The sequence below is a fragment of the Ursus americanus genome, chromosome 25, assembly GCF_024610735.1.
Source record: "Ursus americanus isolate L20-20 chromosome 25, mUrsAme1.1.p, whole genome shotgun sequence".
Lineage (NCBI taxonomy): Eukaryota > Metazoa > Chordata > Mammalia > Carnivora > Ursidae > Ursus > Ursus americanus.
The window spans coordinates 11,461,705-11,489,088 of NC_142151.1; the positions used below are offsets into that span (position 1 = coordinate 11,461,705).

The 27,384-nt window shown below is 36.9% G+C and overlaps 1 protein-coding gene across 2 annotated transcripts; it reads right to left on the bottom strand.

The window, feature by feature from the left end:
* Positions 1-6,639: 6,639 nt before the first annotated feature.
* LOC123781611 (NKG2-A/NKG2-B type II integral membrane protein-like) lies at positions 6,640-24,767 on the bottom strand. Of its 2 annotated transcripts, XR_015721600.1 has the most exons (7): positions 24,670-24,767; positions 24,061-24,159; positions 23,536-23,589; positions 22,909-23,057; positions 11,211-11,308; positions 10,004-10,976; positions 6,640-7,964 (listed from the first exon to the last, which is right to left on the bottom strand). XR_015721600.1 is itself a non-coding variant. In XM_045781225.2 (6 exons), the coding sequence occupies exons 1-6, from the start codon at positions 24,737-24,739 to the stop codon at positions 10,865-10,867; spliced, it is 582 nt and encodes a 193-aa protein (XP_045637181.2). In that variant the 5' UTR covers positions 24,740-24,767; the 3' UTR covers positions 6,640-10,864. The 2 variants fall into 2 exon arrangements, 1 of the variants encoding a protein (XP_045637181.2); XM_045781225.2 differs by having other exon boundaries at positions 6,640-10,976.
* Positions 24,768-27,384: the final 2,617 nt, after the last annotated feature.

Sequence of the window (27,384 nt, forward strand, 5' to 3'; positions counted from 1 at the left end):
GGAATTCTTTATATATTTTGGATACTAACCTTTTGTAAGATATACCATTTGCAAATATGTCCCATTCAGTTGGCTACCTTTTTGTTTTGATGATCTCCTCGGCTGGGCAAAAGCCTTGTAGTTTGACGTATTGTTTATTTTTCATTTTGTTGCCCTTCCCTAAGGAAAACAGACCCAAAAGAGTAAAGCTAAGGCCTATCTCCACGAGTTGATTACCTGTCTTTCTTTAGGAGTTTTGTGGTTTCTGGTTTTACACCTACATCTTTAAGCATTTTAGGTTTAGTTTTGTTTATGGTATAAGTCATGGAACATTGCATCAAAAACTGGGGATGTACTGTATGGTGACTAATATAACAAAATAAAAATTATTAAAAAAATAAAATAAAAGGAGGTCCAGTTTTATTCTTTAGCACAGAGTTTTCCAGTTCTTTAAACACAATTTCGTGAAGATTCTCTTTTCCCCATTCTCCAGTCTTGCCTTCCTTGTCATATAGTAATTAGCCGTATAAACAGAGGTTTAGTTCTATTGTTGTGCCGTACTGCTTTGATTGCTACAGCTTTGTAGTATAGTTTGAAGGGTAAGCGCATGTTACTTCCAATTTTGTTCTAATGATTGCTTTAGATATTCAGAGTTTTTTGTAGTTCCAAACTTTAAGATAATTTATTCCAGTTCTGTGAAAAATGCTATTGGTGTTTTCTTAGGGATTACATTGAATTTCTATGTTGTTCTTCAAAATATGGATATTTTCACAATTTTAATTCTTCTGCTCCATAAGCATGGTATTATCTTCCCACTTATGTCATCTTCGAATTTCTTTTACCAATGACTTATAGTTTTCCGAGTATAGGACTTTTACCTCCTTGGTTAAATGTATTCTTATGGAATTTATTCTTATAAATGGAATTATACAGGGGATTGTTTTTATAATTTGTTGCTCCTGGTTTTTTACTAGTGTACAAAAATGCAACCTATTTCTGCATATTAATTTTGTATCCTGCAAATTAACTGATTCCATGTATTAGTTTTAATAGTTTTGGTGGAGTCTTTAGGTTAATTATCTAGAGAATCATGTTATCTGAAAATAGCAACAGCTTTGCGATTTCCTTATCAATTTGGATGTCTTTTTAAATTGCTTTTTTCTTTTCAGATTACTGTGGCCAGGACCTCCACATGTTTTGAATAAAAGTGGTAAGGGTGGACATCCTTGTCTTAAAGCTTTTGGCTTTTCACTATTGAGAATGAGGTTAGTCGTGGGCTTGTAATAATAGCCTTTAATATATGGAGGCAGAGTCCCTCTCTATACACTTTGTTGGGAGTGTTTATCATAAATGGTTGTTGAATTTCATCAGTGCTTTTTCTGCATCTATTGAGATTGCCGTATGATTTTGATCTTTAGTTAATGTGGTATGTCAAGTTGATATTGAACTATCCTTTCATATATGGAATAAATCCTTCTTGATCATGGCGTATGATCCTTTTATTGTACTGTGGCCTTGTGTTTGCTAAAACTTAGTGAGGATACTTTCATGCTCATCTGGAATTTTGGCCTAGAATAATTTGTGTGTGTGTGTGTGTGTGTGTTTGTGCATGTGCGTGTGTGTGTGTTGCATCCTTGTTTTGTTTTGGTATCAAGGTAATGCTGTCCACACACAATGAAGTGGGAAGTTTTCCTCCGTCTTCATTTTGGGACGAATCTGAGAAGAATAAGTATTCTCTTATTTAAAAGTTCGTTGGAATTAACCTGTGAAGCCATCTGGTCCTGGATATGTGTTTGTTGGCAATTTTTGACAACTGATTCCATTTCTTTACTCTTAGTGTATTTAGATTTTTCTGTTTATTCCTGATTTAATCTTGAAAATCTGTGTATTTGTAGGAATTGGTCTATTTCTTCTGGATTGTCCAGTTTGTTGGCATGTAATTGGTCACAGTAAATCTCTTACGCTCTTCTGTATTTCTGAGGTATATGTTGTAAATTCTCCTTGATTCTGAATGTATTTATTTGGGGCCTCACTTTTTTTTCCTGTTAATTCCACTTAAAGTCTTACCAATTTTGTAGATTTTTTCAAGGAAGCCTCTCTTCATTTCATTCATCTTTTCTATTATTTTTTAATCTTAATTTCATTTATTTCCACTCCTGTAGATTTTGAAACATTGTGATTTCCTTTTCATTTTTCTCCAGGGATTTTCGATTTTCTTTTTAATTTAAACTCAATTACCAACATATACTACATCATTACTTTCAGATGTAGAGTTTAGTTTTTCATCAGTTGCATAGAACACCCAGTACTGATCACATCACATGCCCTCCTTAATGCCCATCACCCAATTCCCCATCTTCCCATCACCTCCTCTCCAGCAAACCTCAGTTTGTTTCTTATAGTTAGGAGTCTCTCATGGTTTGTCTCCCTCTGATTTTTTCTCGCTCAGTTTTCCCTCCCTTCCCCTATGATCCTTTGCGAAGTTTCTTATATTCCACATGAGTGAAATTATATGATTATCTTTTCTCTGACTTATTTCACTCTTATTTCACTCAGCAAAATACCCCCTAGTTCCACCCTCCGATATAATTGTTAAGTATTCATCCTTTTTGATGACTGAGTAATATTCCATTGTATGTATATACCACATCTTCTTTATCCATTCATTTGTCAAGGGCCATCTGGGATCTTTCCATAGTTTTGCTGTCGTGGACATTGCTACTGTTTATAAACATCAAGGTGCAGGTGCCCCTTGGGATCACTACATTTGTACCTTTGGGTAAATACCTAGTAGTGCAATTGCTGGGTTGTACGGTAGCTCTATTTTTAACTTGAGGGATCGCCATACTCTTTTCCCACTTTGTCCTGGTGAATAATCCTTTTAACTGTTGGATCCTTTTGGCTAGTATCTTGGTGAGACTCTTTGCCTACGTGTTCATTAGGGATATAGATCTGCAATTTTCCTTTTTGGTGGGGGTCTTTGTTTGGTTTTAGGGTCAAGGTAATGCTGGCCTCATAGAACGAATTTGGAAGTTTTCCTTGCATTTCTATTTTTTGAAAAAACTTCAGAAGAATAGGTATTAATTCTTCTGTAAATGTTTGGTAGAATATAAAGATGCTGTTATATACTGCCATACTTTTTAGAAAATAAAATTTTTAAGACAATTAAAAAATAAATACAAATTAAAAACATGTAAGCAAAAAATTAGGGGAAGGTAAATCCAAATGAAGAAGATAAAAGAAAATAATAAATAGTACAAAATCATGACAAAGAACGAAAGTGCAGTAGAGAGGATCAAGAAAGTCATTCTCCTTGAAAAAGACAAAATGGTCAAAACTGTCGAAAAAATAAAGACAGAAATTATTTATATCTGGATTAAATTTGGGGACTACATTATTGTTTTAAATTAAAACAATATTAAAAGGCAATAAAGGCATATTATGAATAGATTTCAAAATCTGTATGTAAGAGAAGAGTCCCAGAAAAATGCAAATTACCAAAGTGCAGTACAATAAAAAGCAACCTGGGCAAACCTACCATGTGTTAAAGAATTTGTCTTCATTATATAAACCTTCCTACAAAAACATTCTACTCAGAAGCTCAGACGGCAACAAGAGAGAATAACAACACTTAAAGATATTGATCAAATCCCCCAACCATTATGGTATAGTTGTTGTATCACAACCTACATGCATTGTAAACACTGGAAGACACTGTTGCAAACTTTGCTGTGACTAGGCATGCATACTTAGAGAAATTAACAAAAGACTGGTCTTTCCTATTTACCCAGATATTTGTAACTTTTCATGCCCTTCTCACCTTCCCAAATACCCAGTTTTCCCTCTGGTACGATTACCAGCAAGCCTGAAAAATTTGCTTCCCATAGCACCTCTTGCTCAGCAGGCTTCATTGATGGATGTCCTGAGTAGTTCTTTGAACGTGTCTTAGCTTACCTTTGTTCTGGAAGGCTATTAATGACAGACTTCTGGGTAAGCAAGTGTTTTTTCTTGAGATCAATACTCTACCAGCTTCTAAATTTCATTGTTTGTAGTGAATTTCTGGGCATAGGAAGCGCTGTTATTCTCTCACGGCTTTCAAGATTTTCTTTTTATCTTTCAGAAGCGTGACTACGATGTACCCGCTTGTGACTTAGTTTATATTTATCTTATTTGGGTTTTGCTGGGCTTCCTGAAAAATGGGAGGATCTGTTTAAGGGAAAGATCCGATATGCTAATCTGGGCGTGTTCTGCAAGTCCTGCTAAATATAGCCTGCGGGACAATGCCTGCATCTCTTAGGTCACAAGGCGACCGTTTGCTACAAAGTTTCCGGAAGGCAACTCCCCGCGGCATTCCGAGGGCAGAGTGGTCACGTAGGCCTCAGCATTCCAAAGGCCTGTGCCCTTCTCCGAAACCTTCCCTGCCCTCAGCGACCTCTGTGTCACATTTTAGCCAGCCAGGTAATTGTGGCTGGTTTCACGCTCTACATTAGCCCCAACATCTGCCCCCTTTTTGTTTCTTTAAAGTGGTAGCAGGTAGTTCTTGAGACAGTTGCGCTGTGTAGATATGCTTCACATCTCTGGCGGTGGATAGGGCATTTATTCCAATTTTGCAGACTATGATAAGAAAACCAGTAATTATTATTACAGTAGCAACTCCTAAGAATCCGCATTTTGTGGAAGAGAACCATGTGGTCGGGTTAAGCCACTGCAGATTGTTAGAGATGGCCAAGCTTCTGTATGAAGCTTACGATTTTTCCACCACCGTTAATGAAGTGAGGATCTGATCCTTTAGCTGCTGAATGTCTAAAGTTAAATTATCATGGGATGATCCATGCATCTTTTCCGATTCATGTGTAGACTGATTCCAGGACATAGGGTAACGCAGATGGATCTGTAAGCCCAGTCACGTGAGAGGCCTTGCCAATTCGTAAATAAGACTTCTTGTTTTCCCCCAAGATATTCAACAGCAGCTTCCATTAGTCGAAGATGTCCTAACATTTTAGTTTAAGTTGAAATTCCCTTGTGCTATTAATAGCCAGCTGGTCCACAAAGGCAGGAGTCTGAACCGAGTGACAGAAAGAGAGGCACCTGCCACGCTAGTGGGGTAACCACTGAGACAGCCGCGGTAATGCTGGCAACGAGCAGGCCCAGGAAGCACTAGGGTCCTCTGATGTCAGATAATGCCTGATTCAGAAGGCTAATGGATCTGGATTCTTCCCGACCTCTGGTCAGATTAACAGGGATAGTGGCATTGTTGAAAACAGGAAAAGGGGCATGCCCCCAAGTAACAGGTTTCCAGAGGGGGTATTTATAACATCAGCCCAATAAAAGGATGCAAAGAACCCAGGCAGCAGCAGCAGACAGACGAGGATACAGATCATGGTGGAGCTGGTGTTAAGCACAGATACCTTAGCCAAGAACATGTTCTCAGAAGTAGAGGGTTTACCGGTTTGTGGTAGAATCTCCTTGGCTTTCTGGGTCGTTGTCTTGAGGTCTCCCCAGGTCATGAATTTGACCTTGTGGGTCTGGGGGAGGTGCACGAAGTGTGGCTGTTTTTCATCTAGGTTCAAGTGACTCATCTGAGGGACTGGATTCTGACCGTGTCAGGCCATGGTAGTGTTTACCGTTTCTAGCGGGGATCCACACTGGTCCGTCCTGAGTGGAAACCCAAGCATAACCTCGCTGCCATGTTAGCAGTTCTCCTGGTGCCTGCCAAATGCCCATATCTGGGTCCTTCCAGGGTACTTGGGCTCCTGGTTTTGGTGAGGAGTGAGGTTTAAAGTGTTTTTCTTTGGCAGGAGTTTCAAAATCAGAATTTAAATTAAAAAGATTTAGAGTAAGAAATGCTTTCTGTAATTGTGCTGTAGGACCCTTATCGCCCCCTTTTTGTTTTTTTATCATGTGTTTAAGGGTAGAATGTGCTCTCTCAATGATAGTCCGATTATGACTGACTGGCCTCCGAAAAGCTTGCTGTGATTTATTGACGAATTTGATAAAGGGTTCTTGGGGGCCCTGCTAATAGAGACAAAGAGACTTGAGGAGTGCCAAGCTCGTTTTCCATAGAGAGAGCATTGTTCAAAGACTTGAGGGTCCCTAGAAGTTGTCCTACATCTATGTATGGACCTCTCCCCTGAAGCATATTAGCCGCTCTAGAAACTCCTGCAAAGTGACCCAGCAGCTTCTTCACATAAATCATCATATTCAGTATGCCAGACCAAATACTGGGGGCCCCAAGTACTGATTTACATAAGTGTTGTTTACAAATGAATATTTTATCACATTTCTGTAAGTCATTGATATCTTAAGAGAAAGTTTTCTTAATCTGGAAAAGCAAACGGAATCAGCAATGTTTTAAGTGAGAGTCACAAAACTAATTTTTTAGTTCATTCAGTCCCAAGTTATTAATTTTTGCTTAATTTGAAGGCAGCTTTTATTTCAGTTTTTTACGTTTTTAAAGATACCAAAAATCTGTATTTGTCCTTAAGTCTTTTATATGAATTTTCTTGAAGATGAACCTCATTTTTATAAGAGAAGTAGGAACAGTTATAAATGACAAACTCAGAAACGAATATTGCTAATGATCTGATCATTCTTTATGATGCAATTGACAAGGAAACTCAGTTATTTCTGCGACACATGAAACACTTCAATAGCCAGAATATCAAGTGTCGATGACCTTATAACCAAAAGGTAACATACCAAGCAAGCCTAATTAGTCAACGAGACCCTGTTCATGATTTAAATCTTGAGGAAGTTTGCTAAAACCTAAGAAAGGTTTAAAGCACATGCTTAAATAGGATTAGGGATTGTCAAAGACTCGATAAGCTTACTAAAGAGAAAAAAAAACCTTTGCTTACATTTTCTTATCAAGAGCAGACAATTCAAGAAAACTTTGTCTTTTAAACAGAATTTCAATCTCTTACCACGTACCTTTAAAATCCCTTTATTTTAAGCTTAGTCTGTCCTGACCACACCTAAAATTCCCTTCCAAAGATTTCCCTTCACAAACCTACAATTTTTTGCATTCAGATTTTGTCCCAAGCCATTTTTCTCCAAATAACCATCTTATTTGGGACAAATTACCTTCTTTAACCTTTAACAAGAATGAAATTCCCATTCCTTGTATCTTTCTTATATATGTCCTACTTTTCTACATACAGAGTTGCTGAATTTTGCACTCTTAGAAATCTTAGTCTCCAATGAAGGCTAAGTAGTAACCAAGTGTGAATTGTTACACAAATTTATGAATCATCTTTTTGCTAACAAATTTCAAGAGAGATAACATGAGCTTATTTGACCTTTAGTAAATCTCGATTTACCTTGTTTTGGCAACGTTTCAAGTTCTTTCCAATACTCTCCCATACTTCTGAAGTTCCTTGGTGAGGAAACCATGGGTTCTGTTCAGTGACAACCTCTAACAAACCCTGAAGTCGGCCCTCTATTATAGAGGCCCCACTCACCTTATGGAGCTATTTCTCATTTATAGTAGCAATGTTAGCTTTTAAGAGTTGCTTTAAAACCTTAATATATTGTCTCTGTTCGAGAGAGAGAGGATTTGCCCCATAGCTGGAATTCTTTTTTTTTTTAAAGATTTTATTTATTTATTTGACAGAGACAGCCAGCAAGAGAGGGAACACAAGCAGGGGGAGTGGGAGAGGAAAAAGCAGGCTCCCAACGGAGGAGCCTGATGTGGGGCTCGATCCCAGAATGCTGGGATCACGCCCTGAGCCGAAGGCAGACGCTTGACTGCGCCACTCAGGCGCCCCCCATATCTGGAATTCTTAGAGAACTTTTAATTCGATAAAAATACCCTTGCCTGAAACTTCCCCGAACTCGGCCTTGAGCCAATGCCAGCTTCGTGCAGACTTCTCGTTTTCAGGGTGTCTGTACGGTATCCATTGCAAGATGATCATATCGGGGTCACCACTTGCCAGGAATGGCCAGCAATCCCTGTAGTGACGGACGAAAGATTACTCCAGACTCTGCTGTGAAAGACAAAAGAAGGACAAGGGGGTCAACGCTCAGAAATGAAGACCCTTTGTGCTTCTTTTCTCCCGTTTTTATTGGTCTTTCAAGATAATCACAAATCCTTATCACTGTTCCTCAAGCACATGATGGGGTCTTACTGAAAACTGGGGGATGTGTTTACGGGAAGATACGATATGCGAATCTGGGCGTGTTCTGCAAGTCCTGCTAAACAAAGCCTGCGGGACAATGCCTGCATCTCTTAGATCACAAGGCGACCGTTTGCTACAAAGTTTCTGGAAGGCAACTCCCCGCGGCATTCCAAGGGCAGAGTGGTCACGTAGGCCTCAGCATTCCAAAGGCCTGTGCCCTTCTCCGAAACCTTCCCTGCCCTCAGCGGCCTTTCTGTTACATTTTAGCAAGCCAGGTTGTTATGGCTGATTTCATGCTCTACATTAACCCCAACAGTTACAGAGCCTGGGTTTTCTTGGAAAACAGCCTTTACTGAATACTTGATAAAGTAAAATATGAAGAGATCACAGATAGCCAGAACGTCCCGTGGTCAGGATCTTCAGGCATTATATTATTGATCCTCAGATCAGCCCTATGGGGTGGCTACAATTTTCATCATCATGTCACAGGAGATGGCACAGAAGCATCAAGTTCTTAAGTCAAAATGACTGAGATCTAGTGAATATCAGGGTAGCCCACTCTCCTAAGAATAAAATATGGAAAAAAGATCTAAGCTGAATCTGTGGTCTGGAGCCCAATTCCTACAGCCCAGCCCTGATCTATTAAAACACAGCTAAACTGCAAACTGGTGAATGAGAAATAAATACTTATTATTTTTTTTAAAGATTTTATTTATTTTTTTTGACAGAGATAGAGACAGCCAGCGAGAGAGGGAACACAAGCAGGGGGAGTGGGAGAGGAAGAAGCAGGCTCATAGCGGAGGAGCCTGATGTGGGGCTCAATCCCATAACGCTGGGATCACGCCCTGAGCCGAAGGCAGACACCCAACCACTGTGCCACCCAGGCGCCCCCAGAATGCTTATTTTTAAACGTCAATGCAATCCTGGATTGTTTGTAACACAACTGCAGCAATTAGAAATGCCATTTACACATTATATGAAGTTGATTTAGAATACTCACATAATTTGTCTATATAATGATAAGGAATAAATACAGAGAATTTGAAGAATATATCTTCAAAGAGATAAATGTATATAAAATATGAATTTATTTTACAAATAACTATCGAGTTTAACCTCTCTCCCTGATGTATTTGAATTAGGGTGGGAATATCTCTGAATCATGATTAAAATAGGAATGTGTGTCCTAAATTCTGGCAATCACTAGCTGCTTGACACACACAAATATCTTTATACTTTTAATTCTTGTTTTCTTCCCTATTTAACGTTTATTTTTCACTTCAAAGTATTTGTTAGCATAGTAGTAAAGAGTGACAGAGGTGGTGATGTGGAGAATTTAATAAAACAAGATCTCTTCCAACATATCTGGAATCCAGGTGAGGAAAACAACACACAAGAAAGAGTATCAAAGGACACTGGCTGTTACTCAATGAAAAAACCTATCTCTACCAAATAATGAACCTAATTTTGATAGTGCTGTACTAAAAGTGACCCGGAATATACCTGTTCATTCCATTCTCTGAGGAGGTGGGACAGATGTGAACAGTTTTATAGAGCAACCCTGTGGTTGTTGCATGATAACCCTGAGTGCCTGTTAACCATTTCATACTCTTGGCTCCATCCCTCAGTGCTCCGTTTTCAGACATTGGGGCTAGAGTCTATAAAATTCTCTGGCTTCTCAGCTCACACGAGGTTGAGTTATGTCAGTAGAAGGCAATGGAGAAACATTGCAACAGAAACAGCTCTTCTTCCTAGTTTCATGGTGTTTTCGGGGTGTTTGGCCCCCATGCACGCAGGAAGTCCTGTGTATTCAGCCTCCAGCAAACTTTTGTAGCCAGAACCAGTCAGAGCTTCCTGCCCTCTGCTCTGTGCCTCCTAACAACCTGGCAGGGCGTCTTCCTGCTTACCAGTCACAGCTTGAGATCCATGCTCACCAACATCAGCCTGTGAACTGTGGAGCTGCTCTGTCCCAGGCCAATCCCGTGACCATGTCTGCTATGAAGCCGGGTGTAGCCACATCGTCTTCAATGACATCTAAGTCCCATCTTCAGAGCGTAGACCTGGCTTCCTAGTGACCCCTTCTTTGGGTACTCTCCTTTAATTCTAACGTATTCTGATGATTTTCTTTATCTTAGCACCATTCCTCTTAGTAGGCTTTCCCTTACAAATAGACGATAATTTGTTTTCATCTCAGACTTCCCTTGGTTTCTGTGTCCTGACTCAATTCTGACTCATAACCTTGCCACCCTCAATTGTTCAACCCTCATTTGTAGCCCCTTTAAGCGCTAGGACAAATCTATTCATTGGGAATTCTCAGTAGAAATTTTCACCTTGTTGAGGAACTTACAAAAACAGTGTTTGATATTATGATTTGTAATTTAAGCAGAATTCATTTTAATAAATGGCAAAAGCTTGAGAAATGCTATATGTACCTGAGTATTTATGCTTTAGATTAGTATGACACCAACACAAAGGGTGGAGGCTCAGGTACGCTTTGGACTTTGGGAGATTATGAAGCATCGTTGCAGGGTCATCCTCGTAACAAATGACCCATGCTAGTGAGTGCTGCTGATGACAGGAGAGGTCATCATGTGTGCGGACAAGGGCAATTGAGGAAATCTCTATACCTTTCTCTTAATTTTGTTGTGAAAATTGCTCTAAAAATAACATCTCAAAAATATTCTGAGAAAGCAATTGTATGGCTTCAGAAGAAATGACATTTCTTTAGATGGTGGCAGATCATTATACCAAAATTACGTAACGAATGCCTAGTGCTTACAAACATATGGTTTTAATTCTAAGCAGGATTCATAAGAAACTATGTTTGAATCGATGATGAAAAATGGACAATTCTTGTTACTCTCTGAAAATACTGATGATCTGAAATACAGAAATTACATCTCATTAATTTAGTAATACATACCATAATATTTTGATGGATAAATAATTTATTTCGACTAATAGTGATATATCAACATCTAAATATTTCTCTTGTCATTGTTCTATGAAAACACTGCAACATTTGTGTTCATCTAATTGTTCACATTTTAATGTTTTTCCTTGTAAGATTAATTCTTTTAAGTCATAAAATATAAACATTCTCAAGAAACTTACGTTTTGGAGAAGAAAGTTGAGCCTTTTGGCCACACAGATGAAGTATTACTCTTAAAGACTTTAACCCATGAAGAACGAATGAAGAAGTTCAACAAATACTATGAGAAAGCAGATTTTATTAGAAGTCAAAGAGAAGCTCTTATACTCATTTGAATTTTGTAGTAACAATAAAGTTAATTCTTTCTGACTTTATAGTATCTGTCTATATCTATATATTTTGTATCACACTGGACACACTGCAAAAGTATCTTACTAGGACTAGGAAGGAGGAGAAACTGACAAAGATAACAATTTGGGGTTTCTGATAAGTGACAAAAGGTTAAAAGTACTTTGTGAAATATTTACATTGGAAAAAATCCTCGAGATTCAAGTAAGAAGAAGCACCTTGTAATTTTCTTGTGTAGGACAGTTCCTATGCCTCTCCCCCTGTCACCCTAGCTCAGGGATCAAGAAGAATTGTAAATTTTACATTTGGAAAAGCTGCAAATAGCAATGGTGCTGGTCCACAGGGTATATTTGATTAGAAGTTGGGAAGGGGGCAAAATAGTCCATTGATTTTCCAGCTCAAAGTGCTAATTTTGCTCGGTCATGATGAGGAAAACTCAGGCTTTTATTAGTCAGAGCTTGTGGTCTTTGTGTCAAGGGCTCTGACTCCCATAAATACAATGGGAGGTTACTGTAAGGGAAAATACAACAGAAGAGTTGGCATGAACTCTCTACACACTCTTGGCAGAGGGGGAAAAAATATGTGCATAGGGACAGGAGACCAAGGTGAACCCACTAGAAAGTAAAGGCTGAAAGAGACTTGAGAACTGCTAATATATTTATGAGGACTCCCCTCACACACACACACACACACACACACACACACACACACACACACCCCACACAGCAGAGGGTGAAAGCCCAACTGACTTGCAGTGTTCAAACACAGACTTTTAAAAGAATTAGTGATTGACATTTAACCTTCAAAATCACAAGGATCATACCCAGGAAGATAGGCTAAAAAAGAAAAAAAATTAAACAATTAAGAATTTGGAAAAACTGAACAAAAATATCAGAAGGCCAACTTCAGATGAGAAGATTCTGCAGTAAAGTTTATGCAACTTACAAAACATAATAAATCTATGAAAAATGAAAGAGAATCCATGTTTATTGAACTATATTGTCAAGAATGTCTACCTAGAAAATTAAAAAAAACATGAAAAGAAACTGGAAAATATCTTCCACATTAAAGGAAAAAAAAAACAGGTCAATAGAAACTTTTACTAGGATAAGATGTTATGTTATTAGAAAGAAGTACTTTAAAGTAATAAATATGTGTGTATATATATATAATTAAATAAAACTTAGTTCAAATAATTAAATGAAAATATGATGGCAGCAATATAGCAAGTAGGATTTATCAATAGAGAAATAAAACTATATGAACAGACAATTCTTGCTTTATACATACCTGAAATTAAAATTTTAATAAATTGGCTCTACAGAAAATTTGATATGCAGAGCAAAAAATTGATGAAATTGAAAAAGGAGTAAGAGTATTTTTTCACCAAATAGTATGAGAGAGAAAAATTAACAGAGTTCAGAAACCTTCAAAATAGTATCAGGAAAACTAGTATAGTTCTAAATATAATCTAAGAAGGAGAAGAGAGGCAGAAAAAAACTCAGAAAATCAACCTTGAGTCACAATGTATGAACAACTTCTAAACATCATTTCCAAATATTTATAGACCCCAGAAGTTTAGCAAACTAAGAGATGTGGACATAGAAACCCACACATCTGGTGCCTGGGTGGCTCAGTAGGTTAAGCATCTACCTTTGGCTCAGGTCATGATCCCAGGGTCCTGGGGTCCAGTCTTGCATCAGGCTCCCTCTCAGCAGGGAGTCTGCTTCTCCCTCTCCCCCTCCCCTGCTCATGTTAGCACGTGCTCTCTGTCTCTCCCCTTGCAAAAATAAATAAGTAAATAAATAAAATCTTTAAAAAAAGTTAAAAAAATAAATACACATCTCAGGACATCATACTGAGATGACTGAAGATCACTTAAGAACACAAAGAAATAATCTTGAGGGAACAGGGTGGATTAAGAGATGGCTTAAGTCAGTATGAAATTCAGGGAATGGGTGATGTATCTTCCACCTCCAGCAGTGTTAGACCATGTTATCCACCACAGAATCCATATCTCCTCTGGACACTATTTCAGACTGTGGAGAAGAAGTGACATCAGCAAGATATAGCAGTAGGAAGCCCCAAGCCATAAATCCCAATGGAAACAATAAAATAAAGATACATTCAGACCCAAACGGATGTATATTCCTTCTAATCGTTTTTGATAAGTTTGCCAAGACCACTCAGTAGGGAAAGGACAGTATCTTTTACAAATGGTGGTAGGAAACTGACTATCTACATGCAAGAAATGAAGTTGGATGCTTACATTGACACCATATACTAAAGTTAACTCAAAATATGCTCTAAAGACCTAAACATAAGATGGAAAACTATAAAATTCCTTGAAGAAAACATGGGGAGAAAAGTAGACAATGTGATATTTGGCAATGATTTCTTGGATATGACACCAAAAGCACAGAGCACAAAGGAACAGTCCATTGTAGACAAATGGGCTGCATCAAACCAGAACATTTTTGTGCATGAAAGGGATAGGTCAACAGAATGACTAGGCAGAGTGGGAAAAAAAAACCACTTGCAAATCATGTATCAAACAAGGGACTCATATCCTAAATATATAAGGAATCCTACAAGTCAGTAACAACAGCAAAAAACAAATAACCCAATTAAAAATGGGCAAAGGAATTAAGTAGATATTTTTCCAAAGAAAATATATCAGTGGTCAAAACCATATGAAAAGATGCTCAGTATCACTAATGATCAGAGAAAGGCAAATCATAACCTCAATGAGATATTACATACTCCTTAGAATGGATATTATAAAAAAAAATGGTCCATATATACAATGGAATATTATTCAGCCATCAAAAAGAACGATTTCTCAACATTTGCTGCAACATGGACGGGACTGGAGGAGATAATGCTAAGCGAAATAAGTCAGGCAGAGAAAGACAATTATCATATGGTTTCACTCATTTATGGAACATAAGAACTAGGAAGATCGGTAGGAGAAGAAAGGGAAGAAGAAAGTGGGAGGTAAACAGAAGGGGGAATGAACCATGACAGACTATGGACTCTGAGAAACAAACTGACGGCTTCAGAGAGGAGGAGGGTGGGGGAATGGGATAGGCTGGTGATGAGTAGTAAGGAGGTCATGTATTGCATGGTGCACTGGGTGTTATACTCAAGTAATGAATCATGGAACTTTACATCAAAAACTAGGGATGTACTGTATGGTGACTAACATAACATAATAAAAAATATTATTAAAAAAATATGTCGGTGAGGACATGGAAAAAGAGGACCCTTGTACACTGCCATTGGGAATGTTAATTGGTCAGCCATTATGATAAACAGCATGAAATTCTTCAAGAAATTAAGAATAGAATTACCATATGAATTAGCAATTCCACATGTAGGAAAATACATTAAAAAATTGAAAGCAAGATTTCAAAGAGATAACTGTCCACCCATGTGCACTGCAGCATTATTTACAGGAGTCAAGTGGTAGAAGCAGTCCGCGTGTCCACTGATGGATGAATGGATCAAGAAAACAGTATGCATTAACAATATTATTTAGCCTTGAAAAGGAAGGAAAGCCTATGACATGCTACAACATGGATGAAACTCCAGGACATTATGCGAATAGAAATAAGCCAGTCACACACACACATACAAATACATACACACACACACACACACACGTGTGCACGCACAAGTGTATGATCCCATTTATATGAAGTATCTAAAATAGTGAAACTGATAGATACAGAAGTAGAATGGTGATTACTAAGGGTTAAGGGGAACGTGGAGGAGGGGAATTATTGTTCAATGAGGAGAGAGTCCCAGTTTTACAAGGTGAAAAATTTCTAGAGATCAGCTGGGCAACAATGTGAATATACTGAGCAGTCTAAACTGTTACGTTTAAAGTTGGTGAAGATACATGATTTAGTTAAATGTGATGTAAGATGTGAGATAGTGGATGATTCCCACTGTATGACAGTCTGGAAAAAACAAAAATATAGAGACAGTGAAAAGATCAGAGGTTGAATAGTTTAGCAGGGAAGGAAGGATGGATAGGTCGGGTACAGAGGATTTTTAAGGCAGTGAAACTATTCTGTATAACTCCATAATGGTTGATACATGTCATTACGGGTTTCTCCAAACTCATAAAATGCACAATATTAAGAGTAAACCTTAAAGTACACTATTGTCTTTGGGTGATAAAGATATGTCAATATAGAAACTTATATAGATAAACATCAGTTGTAGCAAATGAATCACTCCGCTGAGGGATATTGGGAGTGAGAGAGTCTATGCGTTACACACGCATAGATATAGACAGTAGGGAAATACAGGAAATCTCTGTGCCTTGTCTGAGTTTTGTTGTAAACCTAAAACTGCTTTAAGAAAATAGTCTATGTTTTGGGGCGCCTGGGTGGCACAGCGGTTAAGCGTCTGCCTTCGGCTCAGGGCGTGATCCTGGCGTTATGGGATCGAGCCCCACATCAGGCTCCTCCGCTATGAGCCTGCTTCTTCCTCTCCCCCTCCCCCTGCTTGTGTTCCCTCTCTCGCTGGCTGTCTCTATCTCTGTCGAATAAATAAATAAAAATCTTAAAAAAAAAAAAAAGAAAGTATTCTTCTAGGCCATAAAAAGGGATCGAACATTTAAAGGATGGAGCTATTCAAAGCACGTTCTCTGAAGAGAAAAGAATAAATTAGAAGCAACAACAGAAAGAAATTTTGGAAATTTCCAAACATGTGGAAGGTCATACACTTCTGAAAAATTTACAGTTGAAATTATCTTGTACTGGATAATAATCAACTGAAAATGTATCAAAACTTTCAGGGGTTACTAAAATAGTGTTTAGACACAGTTTGCAGCTTTGTCACTTCTACTCAAAAGGAGGAGTGTTATAAAATGCATGATCTGAGTAGCTTCTTTTTCAAGACGTTGTACAGAGAAAAGCCTTTTAAAGTTAGAGAACGAAGAAATGTTAAACATATATTTAGCTGAAAGCTGATTCGGAACTACGTATAGGAGAATAACTCATCAGCAGTAGGATGGATGAATACATTACAGTAGAGTCAGACACTAGAACAGAAGTGAGTTTGGACAATTGAAAACTTCATGCAACTATATGGATGAATTGCACAAGTTTAAGTTCCCATGAAAATTCCAAAACTAAAGTAAGCATATTGTATGATTCCATTTATATAAATGTTTTATTAAATGCAGATAAGAACATGAAAGGGGCATTTTGCAGTGCTGGTAAAATTCTTTTTCTCATTCCATGCGATGGCGACACTTGAAAATTTAGCCATCAGTTGGCATGTATCCCATGTGCATTCATCTGTATGTACATTATACCACAACAAAATTATCATAAGAGAATATTATAAAAATATGCAAACATATTTAAAGCTAGACACAAATTTGAAAAAATCCTACCAAATACAACTTGTGAAAACAAAAACAAAGAGAAATAAAAATATCAGAAATGTCTTACAACTTACAATTTGATGTACAATTTGGAAAACTTTTCATATTCTATTAGAAAATATCTAGATGTGTATTATTAAAGAAAAATGTAATGCCAATTAAAAACAAAAAAGGGGCACCTGAGTAGTTCAGTTGGTTGTGTCCAGCTCTTGTTTTTGGCTTGGTCATGACTCAAGGTCCTGGTATCTAGACTCACATTGGGCTCGCTGCTAAGTGGGGAGTCTGCTTGTCTCCCTCTCCCTCTCTTCCTCCACTACCCCCTTTGCTCTCTCTCAAATAAATAAATCTTTAAAAACAAAAGAAACACTTGAGGGTAGAAAAAAGAGTCTAATAAAATGTGTTCTATGCATTTTGATGGGAATATTTAAAATAAAGGAAATTACATGTCAGTGGCAATCATAAATAGATTTGGACATGGCTAACAGACACATGAAAAAATGTTCAAAATCATTAGCCATCAAGGAAATTCAAATCAAAACCACACTGAGATGCCACCTTACACCAGTTAGAATGGCAAAAATAGACAAGGCAAGAAACAACAATTGTTGGAGAGGATGTGGAGAAAGGGGATCCCTCCTACATTGTTGGTGGGAATGCAAGTTGGTACAGCCACTCTGGAAAACAGTGTGGAGGTCCCTTAAAAAGTTAAAAATTGAGCTACCCTATGATCCAGCCATTGCACTACTGGGTATTTACCCCAAAGATACAGACGTAGTGAAGAGAAGGGCCATATGCACCCCAATGTTCATAGCAGCAATGTCCACAATAGCTAAATTGTGGAAGGAGCCGAGATGCCCTTCAACAGATGACTGGATTAAGAAGTTGTGGTCCATATATACAATGGAATATTACTCAGCTATCAGAAAGAACGAGTTCTCAACATTTGCTACAACATGGACAGCACTGGAGGAGATAATGCTAAGTGAAATAAGTCAAGCAGAGAAAGACAACTATCATATGATTTCTCTCATCTATGGAACATAAGAACTAGGATGATCGGTAGGGGAAGAAAGGGATAAAGAAAGGGGGGGTAATCAGAAGGGGGAATGAAACATGAGAGACTATGGACTATGAGAAACAAACTGAGGACTTCAGAGGGGAGGGGGGTGGGGGAATGGGATAGACCGGTGATGGGTAGTAAGGAGGGCACGTATTGCATGGTGCACTGGGTGTTATACACAACTAATGAATCATCGAGCCTTACATCGGAAACCGGGGATGTACTGCATGGTGACTAACATAATATAATAAAAAATCATTAAAAAAAATAAATAAATAGATTTGGACAATATTTATTTATTTATTTTTGTTTGTTTGTTTGTTTTTAATGATTTTTTATTATGTTAGTCACCATACAGTACATCCCCGTTTCCGATGTGAAGCTCGATGATTCATTAGTTGTGTATAACACCCAGTGCACCATGCAGTACGTGCCCTCCTTACTACCCATCACCGGTCTATCCCATTCCCCCACCCCCCTCCCCTCTGAAGCCCTCAGTTTGTTTCCCAGAGTCCATAGTCTCTCATGCTTCATTCCCCCTTCTGATTACCCCCCTTTCTTTATCCCTTTCTTCCCCTACCGATCATCCTAGTTCTTATGTTCCATAGATGAGAGAAATCATATGATAATTGTCTTTCTCTGCTTGACTTATTTCACTTAGCATTATCTCCTCCAGTGCCGAGATTTGGACAATATTTAAAAATAAAGGACCATGACTCACTGAAGCAATACCACATTGGATTTACATTTGAAATTCCAGAATCTTAATCCATCACCTTGCCAGAGTAAAGAAGATCAAATGATGTGATTTCTCTGATGCAGAGAATTTCTCTGATTTCTCTGATGCAGATAACACAAATATCCATTCTTAATTAAAAAAAAAATCTTTAGAAAGATAAAAATAAATAGGAAACAGCCAGGCAAAGATATAGAATAAGTATGGTAACTCTGAAAAAGAGCTAGTATGGATGTACTGTTTACAAAAAAGATTGTTTTAAAAGTATGAAATTGACATAAAATACATAAGGATATTAAAGAAACAGATTAGAGAGTCCAAAATTTATACCCACATATATATGGAATGGAGAGTTTCAACAAGGATGGAAAGTCAGTCATTGGAGGAAGTTAAATCTTCTCAACAAATGTTGAGGATGAGCACTGGGCGTTGAATGTAAGGGATGAATCACTAAATTCTACACCTGAAACTGATATTGTACTGAGTGTTAACTAACTAGAATGTAAAAGAAAACGTGAAAAAGAAAAGAAAAAAAGCCAAATGTGATAGAAACAATTCAGTATCAAATAATATTAATATTTATATACTTTATACTATATAAAATGCTCAACATTGCCATACATAAATGTGAACTATAACATTTCAAGGAGGTATATTAGACAAAAAAATCACTTAAAGTGGGGCAGAGAGTTCTTATGTAGAACACCAAAAATATGATCCATAATGAACAAAATGATGAAGTGTAGCTCATTGGGATGATTTCTACTCTTTGAAGAGAAAGGAAAGATAAATCATAGACTTCAGAAGAAAGACTTATAAAACATACATGTAATAAAAGACTTGCTGCCAGGACACATAAAGAATTCTCAAAATACAATAACAAATATATAAATATAAGCAAACAGTTAACTTCATCAAAAATATGGATGGCAAATGAGTACAAGAAAGGATACTCGACACTGTCAGTCTTAGAAACATTCAAACTGAAACGACTACAAATCAGACTTCCAGTCCTGGAAAGATAGAGAATATAAACTTTTCCCTATTCCTCCCAGCAAATACAGCAAAACCCCCTGGGTATTAGTATGTACAAGACAACATAAGAAGATTCAAACAGGTGACAAGAAAGCTGACAGAACTGGGCACTCCAGACCCGAGGAATGAGATGGGGGTGGGTTCCCTGGAATTTCTCTTTCCCTCACATGTCCCAGACTGTCCCACACCAACGGGGACAGACAAAAGTCCCAAAACTGTTTTTTTCTCTCCAGTCAATATAACGAGAAAAAGGCATGTTAGGAAAACAGAAATGTTTTAGATACTAAGCGCATTATCCCAATCAAAAACCATTGACTACCCAGCAAAATTATCACTCAGGAATGTAGGGGAAATCGACATGCTTCGATAAAGGAAAACTGAAAATGTGTCACCACCAGACCCACTCTGAAAGAGCTGCTAAAGGGAATTATCTAAACAGAAATTAAACGGTAAGAGAAGGAATCACGGATCATCAGGAAGAAAGAAGCAACAAAAGAAAGAATAAAACTATCATAGGTCTAATGGACTTTCCTTCACCTCTTGTGTTGTCTAAACTGTTTGATATTTGAAGCAAAATCATCAGTTGAAGCCAAATTATAACAACCATGTGATTCTCAGTGTAGGGAGAAAAATATTTAAGACAATTATAGTAGAAATGGGACATTGTAAAGGGACGTAAAGGAAGGTAAGGCTCTATATTTTACTGAAAGTGCTGTGGGTTATGATAGACTGTATATAATTATCTATATAAGATGTGTAATATCTATGCTATTTACATAAAGCAGATTAGAACATATATGGCCATATATATAATGTTATCTGTATAAAGTTATTTATGAAGAAAAGATCTACTTTGCTATAAATTGTGCCCCATCAATTAGGTCATGATGTAGAAAAGTATAACCTTCACTTTTATCTCACAGCATCCCAGATACAGCATCACAAAAAATAAATTCCAACTGGATCAAGACCCTAATTAAAAGTTAAAAAATAGGGATGCTGGGATCAAGTGCAGCTTCAGGCTCCTTGCTCAGCAGGGAGCCTGCTTCTCCCTCTCCCTCTGCTGCTCCCCCTGCTTGCGTTCTCTCTCTCTGTCAAATAAATAAATAAAATCTTTAAAAATAAATAAATAAATAAAATCTTTAAAAATAAATAAATAAATAAAGTTAAAAATAAACAAAAAGGTAAATACAGGAAGTGCTATAAAAATTATATTCATGAACTTTGACTAACCCCTGAAATAGGTCCAAAATAATCAATCACTAACACCCAAAATGATAAATTGGACCATGATAACATTAAATTCCGATCATTAAAGGACTCCAGTAGGGGAGTAGAAATGCAAGTCACAACTATTTCCATCTCATAAACTCAAAAAAGCGCTCATGTCTAAGATATGACAAGGATTGGGCGGGTGCATGGCTCAGTGGGTTAAGCATCTGCCTTTTTTTTTTCTTTATAATAATTTTTTATTATATTATGTTAGTCACCATACAGTACATCCCTAGTTTCTGATGTGAGGTTCCATGATTCATTACTTGTGTATAACACCCAGTGCACCATGCAATACGTGCCCTCCTTACTACCCATCACCTGCCTGTCCCAGTCCTCTACCCCCCGCCCCTCTGAAGCCCTCAGCCTTTGGATCACGTCATGGGGCCCTGGGGTGGAGCCCTGCATCAGGCTCCCTGCTCCACGGTGAGCCTGCTTCTCCCTCTCCTCCCCGTTTGTGCTCTCTCTTGCTATCTCTCTCTCAAATAAATAAATAAAATCTTTAAGAAAAATATGGCAAGGACTAGAGAGGGGAAAGAGGACACCATCTAGGAGAAATGGGCAGGAGACATACTCAAGTACTTCTCATTCTTACTGAAGAGAATAGCTTAATGATTCACAGGCCAGAAAAATGATACTATATAATGATCAGAAATTGTATTAATTTTTCGGAGACTATTGAGTTTTGGATCAAGGGACTACTTTGTACAATGTATATTTATACAATACACTAGAGAAGTGTAGGGATAATTTAACATATCTATGACCATGCAATTTCATATTAATGCTTAGAAGAAAATGTACTATAATTTTATTTAAATACAATTATAATGTTATATTTATACATTAGTATTTTATTATGACAAATATATTTATATTCCATAAATATAGTATATTATATTCTATGCAGTTATGTATAATAAATTATTATAACTACCATTTGTAGTTACAATAAAAGACATATAAGGGCGGAGCACCTGGGTGGCTCAGTTGGTTAAGCATCTGACTCTTGTTTTCGGCTCAGGTCACGAGCTCAGGGTGGTGAGATCAGCCCTGTGTTGGGCTCCATGCTCAGCACAGACTCTGCTTGAGATTCTCTGTCTCTCCCTCTCCTTTTGCCCCTTTCCACACTCTCTCTCTCAAATTAATAAATAAGTAAATAAATAATTTAATTAATTGATAGTTTAAAAAAAAACATAGAAAAGGCTTTTCATAAAATAATTATTCATAATACTTCATACTAAAAAGGAACTAAATTTCTGAGACCAGCTTTTAAAAGGTCATATTCATATAAGACAGCAGTGAAAATTCACAAGTTATAGCCAAATGCAATGGTATAGATGGATTACAAATATCACATGAGACCGAAAGGAGACACACATAAAAATGCACACTGCATGATTCCATTGATGTAAGGTCTGAAAATAAGCAGAGATATTTCATAATTTTAAAATGGGCAAGGCTGATAGAGGCTCTAAACTATTTCCTGCTCTGATTTGTAATCATGTGGTTCTCACTACTTTGTGATCAAGTTGCACAATCTTAGGTTTAATTTCCTTGATGTGTGGTAAAATTAAATAGTAACGTTATTTCAGGTAAAAAGCACCTTTATAGAAGCACGGTTTTCAGGGAAAAGCAAGACGTGGAAAATATCAAATGTACATTAAAGGTATAAAAATATAAATAAAATATCGTAGAGTCAAACTATGGAATAGTAACGGACTTAAAATGTACAAAAATATGGATGAATTCTACTGATATAATATTAACTGATAAGCTTTTTTAAAAAAGATTTTATTTATTTATTTGTCAGAGAGAGAGAAAATGAGAGGGCACAAGGTGGGGGAGAAGCAGGCAGAGGGAGAAGCAGCCTCCCTGCTGAGCAAGGAGTCTGATGTGGGACTGGATCCCAGAACCCTGGGATCAAGACCTGAGCTGAAGGCAGAATCTTAACGGACTGGGCTACCCAGGCACCCCTCAACTGATAAGCTTTTAATAAGATGCTGGAAACGTTTAAAATCTTACCATGTCCTCTTTGTCTACGTAGAGCAGATTAGAGTTCTTAGAAACACAGGATGTCAAACTCTCATTCCATGTTTTTTTTTCAGTGCTAATGTAATAGCAATTGTTGGAAAATGTAAGCCACTCTTTTGGGCAATGACCACAGGGATAAGCTAAAGAAAGATTATGAGATATTATCCAAACAGCTTTGAATATTAAAACACACAAATTTACAACTTGCAGACACACACACACACACACACACACACACACACACACACACACGTTTATATAACATATCCATGAACCCATATAAAGGAAACACACAAAATGCCAATCTCTACATGTCCTTTGAGTCACTGAACAAACCACTTTTTAGGCATTGTAAAATGATTTCTCTTTTCTGTTATAGCAGGAGGAAATTTGAGGCAATTGGTAACAATGGGTATGGTGATTTTAAAATAGGATTTCTTCATATTGTTGCCTAAGAAGGAATACTCTCTTCTAATCATTACTTATTAACATCTATTATCTATTATCTATATTTTATAATTTAAGTCTCCCCTGAAACTCTACTTTGATTTTGTACAGTCTAGACGGAGACAAAATATCAACTGTACTAATATCAGAACTATAAAAATCATTACATACCTTCTTGGATTCTTGTAACTGGGCGTGAATTGTTCTGGTGTGGTGGTCCACTACCTAAAAATATTAATTAAGGAAATTACAAGTGATGTACAAGGAAAGATTAAGGAAATTATAAGGAAAAAAAATCCTTGTAATCATTTTAGTTTTTCTGTTTGAAACGTGGTGTATTTTTTAAGATTAGAATATTCTGGCATAAAACTGATTTACCAAGATCAATTAATAATACCATGAAGATTTGAGGAGAAATCAATTCAAAAGCTTAAACAGCCAAACTTTGGCATCTCTTACAGTATTTCGTTTAACCAGTCTCAAGAATTAACCTGTGTTTCTCAATTATGAATATATGCATATTTTCCACAATCATTGTTATTTATAGTTTTGAGAAATTCAGAATAAGCATTCCACATTTAGTCTAAATGCATACATGAAAAGGAAAGTTCCATTCCATGACACTTGAAATACTTAGAGGCACTGATGATCATTGAAATGAAAAGATCTCTCATAATCATTCAAAGATTTACTTACAGGGAAGAGAACTTATCATTCTTGCTACAACGTATGTCAAGACAAGGCAGGTGATTCCCAAAATCCCAGCAATGAACTTCTCTAGAGATAATGGCAAATCTGCGGGGAGAGAAATGAAGCACTGAGAAAGGGTGTATGGATGGAGACCAAAGTTTAGACAATTTACGTACAAGACAACCAAAATGTGCTGGGAATCATAGGTATAAACATAGACCATAAATGCATATCTACCATTGTAATCTTTCTGGTCATATGCCATTTAATTTTCAGTAAACATAATGCTCCACGAGTTGTTGGGCAAAGACTATGAATTACAACAATGCCTGAGTAAAGTTAGTCCTCAGATTTCAATAACAATATCATATTCCAGTTTTAAGCTCTGGCCTCACAAATGAAAAATATGTGAGATCATTCCCTACTCTTTCCCCAAACCTCTGCCCTTCAGGTTCACAGCCTGGAACAGCTGTACTGTGTGCTGTACTGTGTGCTTTATTTTTGCAATGGTAGTTCTTGTCATTCCCTTGAAGATCCTCAGAAGCATTTGAAGATTTAATTCTGCATAGAACATTTCCTGCCCAGTTACTGAATTAGAGCTTTTAGTGCCCTTACCTTTCAATTGCTGTCTTCTTGAGTTCTTAACCAGATTTGGCTCTGAGAGGTTTTCTCTTTGGTCATTCATCTCAGCAGCTGAGTCGTCTCAGGGACTGTGCTCTATGAAAACTGAACTTACGTCGTTGATAAATGGTGTAGGTAATGACAAGAGTGCTGCTAGAATCACACTGGGTGGAGTGTGAGGTAAGTGGTAACACTCTTTTGCAGTTGAATGATATAAAAGTCTGTTTCTAATTTTCTCAGAGCTTTAAATAAGTGTTTCATCATAGAATAAATGATTTTTAAAGTGATATTCCATGTTTGATGCAATATTTTCGGTTGTAGCCATGAACAGCAATAAATTAGTGAGGAATAAAGAAACTCATAAAGAATGATAACCTTATTAACTTAAAGTCAGATTCCGTAGACACGTTGTTAGAATAGCTGGATTAAAACTAAAATGCTGTTATTAGGAAATAATGAGACTAATTTTTTATGACAATTTTTAAAATCCATGAATGGTTAATGATCGAGTATTTTAAAGTTGGGGGAATAGTAGTGTTAGCATATACAGGAATTTCCTGCAGTCAATCACTTTAATTTGGTGACATATTTACTTAATAAAGGGTATGAGATCTTATTAAATGACCTTTTATTTTGGATGACTGTAGAATTCTGGAAATCGTTAAGTTTTAATGAAATACTGTATATGGTAAAATATGCCACATGACACACTAAACTTATCCAAAACCTGAACAATACTGAAAACCAAAATAAATAAATAAATAAATAACAGAAAAGATCCTTATAGGACACCTCAAAAGGGTAATTGATAATGGCCAATATATGCAACTGTAAAATGATAAATAAAAGTAGAGATCATTTATGGAAGAAGAGTGTTGGTGTGAACTCAGAAGCCACCGATGGCTGTCAAAGGCAGTGAAGGTAGCTTTATTGTGTAAACAATTGTAGCAAGTCAGATAAATGTAATTAAGTAGTTCACATAATTAGCTCTGCAGTCGGTGAGCTCTAGAATCACTTCTGGCTTTCAAACTTACAAGGTGTGACGTTTTAAAAGTTACTTCATGTCTAGCTACCTAGTTACTAATCTATAATTGGGATAAAGATATGTAAACTATAATGCATGTAAAACACTTAAGATTTAAGCCGGCATTTATAAACTCTCAATAATATGTTATTTATTTCTATTTTTAACACAGTTGCCATATCATCGTTTCTGATTCATATCATAAATGTAACATGATTCGCAGGGATGTCTTTATCAGTGTGGTTAAAAACTTTTGCAAAGTTTTGTTCAATTTTTTTAGAAATCTTATCATTGTTCATAGGTAAGCTGAAATTAGCATATTATACAAATTACCTCATCCTGATATTATGAAAAATTAGACTGGTTTTATTTAAGAAAGTATATGAAGAATTACCTTTGACCTTCATACTTGCAAGGTGTTATTTTAAAAATCTATTTTTAAAGGCTGGGCTAAAGATCAAGTAATATATGAAATTATATCTATGTTGGTGACAAATCAAAATTAACCGTTCCTTGTCATGCATCATGTTTATGAGATTTCACTTGAAATTATATTGATTTATAAACTCTTATCATACGTGTGTGTCTACACTTGATTACTCCTCCACAGGCAAGAATTTGAATATTTAAGAAATTTTTGAACATAGTTCATACTTATTCCTGTTTGTTACCCTGCATTGTTAGAATAGAGATAACCAGTGTTCTCCGTGATTTCGTCGTGCATTAGCTGTGCCTAAGGTGCATCCCATCCAGCATTTGTGTCTCCCACCAGATGAGGTGGCTGGAGAGACAGGGCGGCAGTGACACATACCTTCTGTTGGCCAGAGAGTTGCGCATCTTCCAGGCGCAGACCAAGTTATTCTTGTAAACAGGTAGTATCTGTGGTCTTCACAGACTCCCCGCCCTGTGAGAGAGCACAGAGTGAGGCAATAGTGGAAAAAGTACATTTCTCATCAATGTGTCACTTAAAATTTGAACAGGAAATCCTTACACTTGGGCTATTCTGAAGACACTTTATCACACACCTCCAGAATGTCCGAGACTTTCAGCTTATAGTCTGGCATCTAATTGGCATGTGCCTTTCAGAAATTTTTATGTTCTGAAAGATACTGGGGTCAGAGATTTGACCACCCATGCTGTTAACTTGCTTTTTTCTCAGTCACAAATGCTGAGACCTGAAAATTCAAGTCTTTTAAGAGTATCTTAAATGTGTCAGTTCTATTTTTACACAGGTTGGTAAATCTTGGCATAACGCACTCCTTTCCCTTATACTCTTCTTATGTCATTAGTGTTATAATGGGAAAAATCTGAAACCATCATCCCATTAACAATAGGAATTTAATGATATTTATCTCCAAGACTTTGAAGAATTACTACATTTTCAACTTTATGGTAACTGTTGCTCCTATCGCCAACTCCTAAACCATTCTCAATTTCTCTGCCCTAGTTCTTAAGATTCCTACATTCAATTTTATTATTCGTAAATAAGTTATTTAAATTTCACATGATAAAAATAAATGTCTCTGGGAAGGTTAAAACATTAGACAATATTGAACTATACAACCATGGTAGAGGTTACAATATTAAGTAACTACTAATGACATTATCCATTGATTCATCCTCCAATCATAACCAGATGTCTCTTATTTAATAGGGATATTTGTCATAAATGACAAAAAACCAAT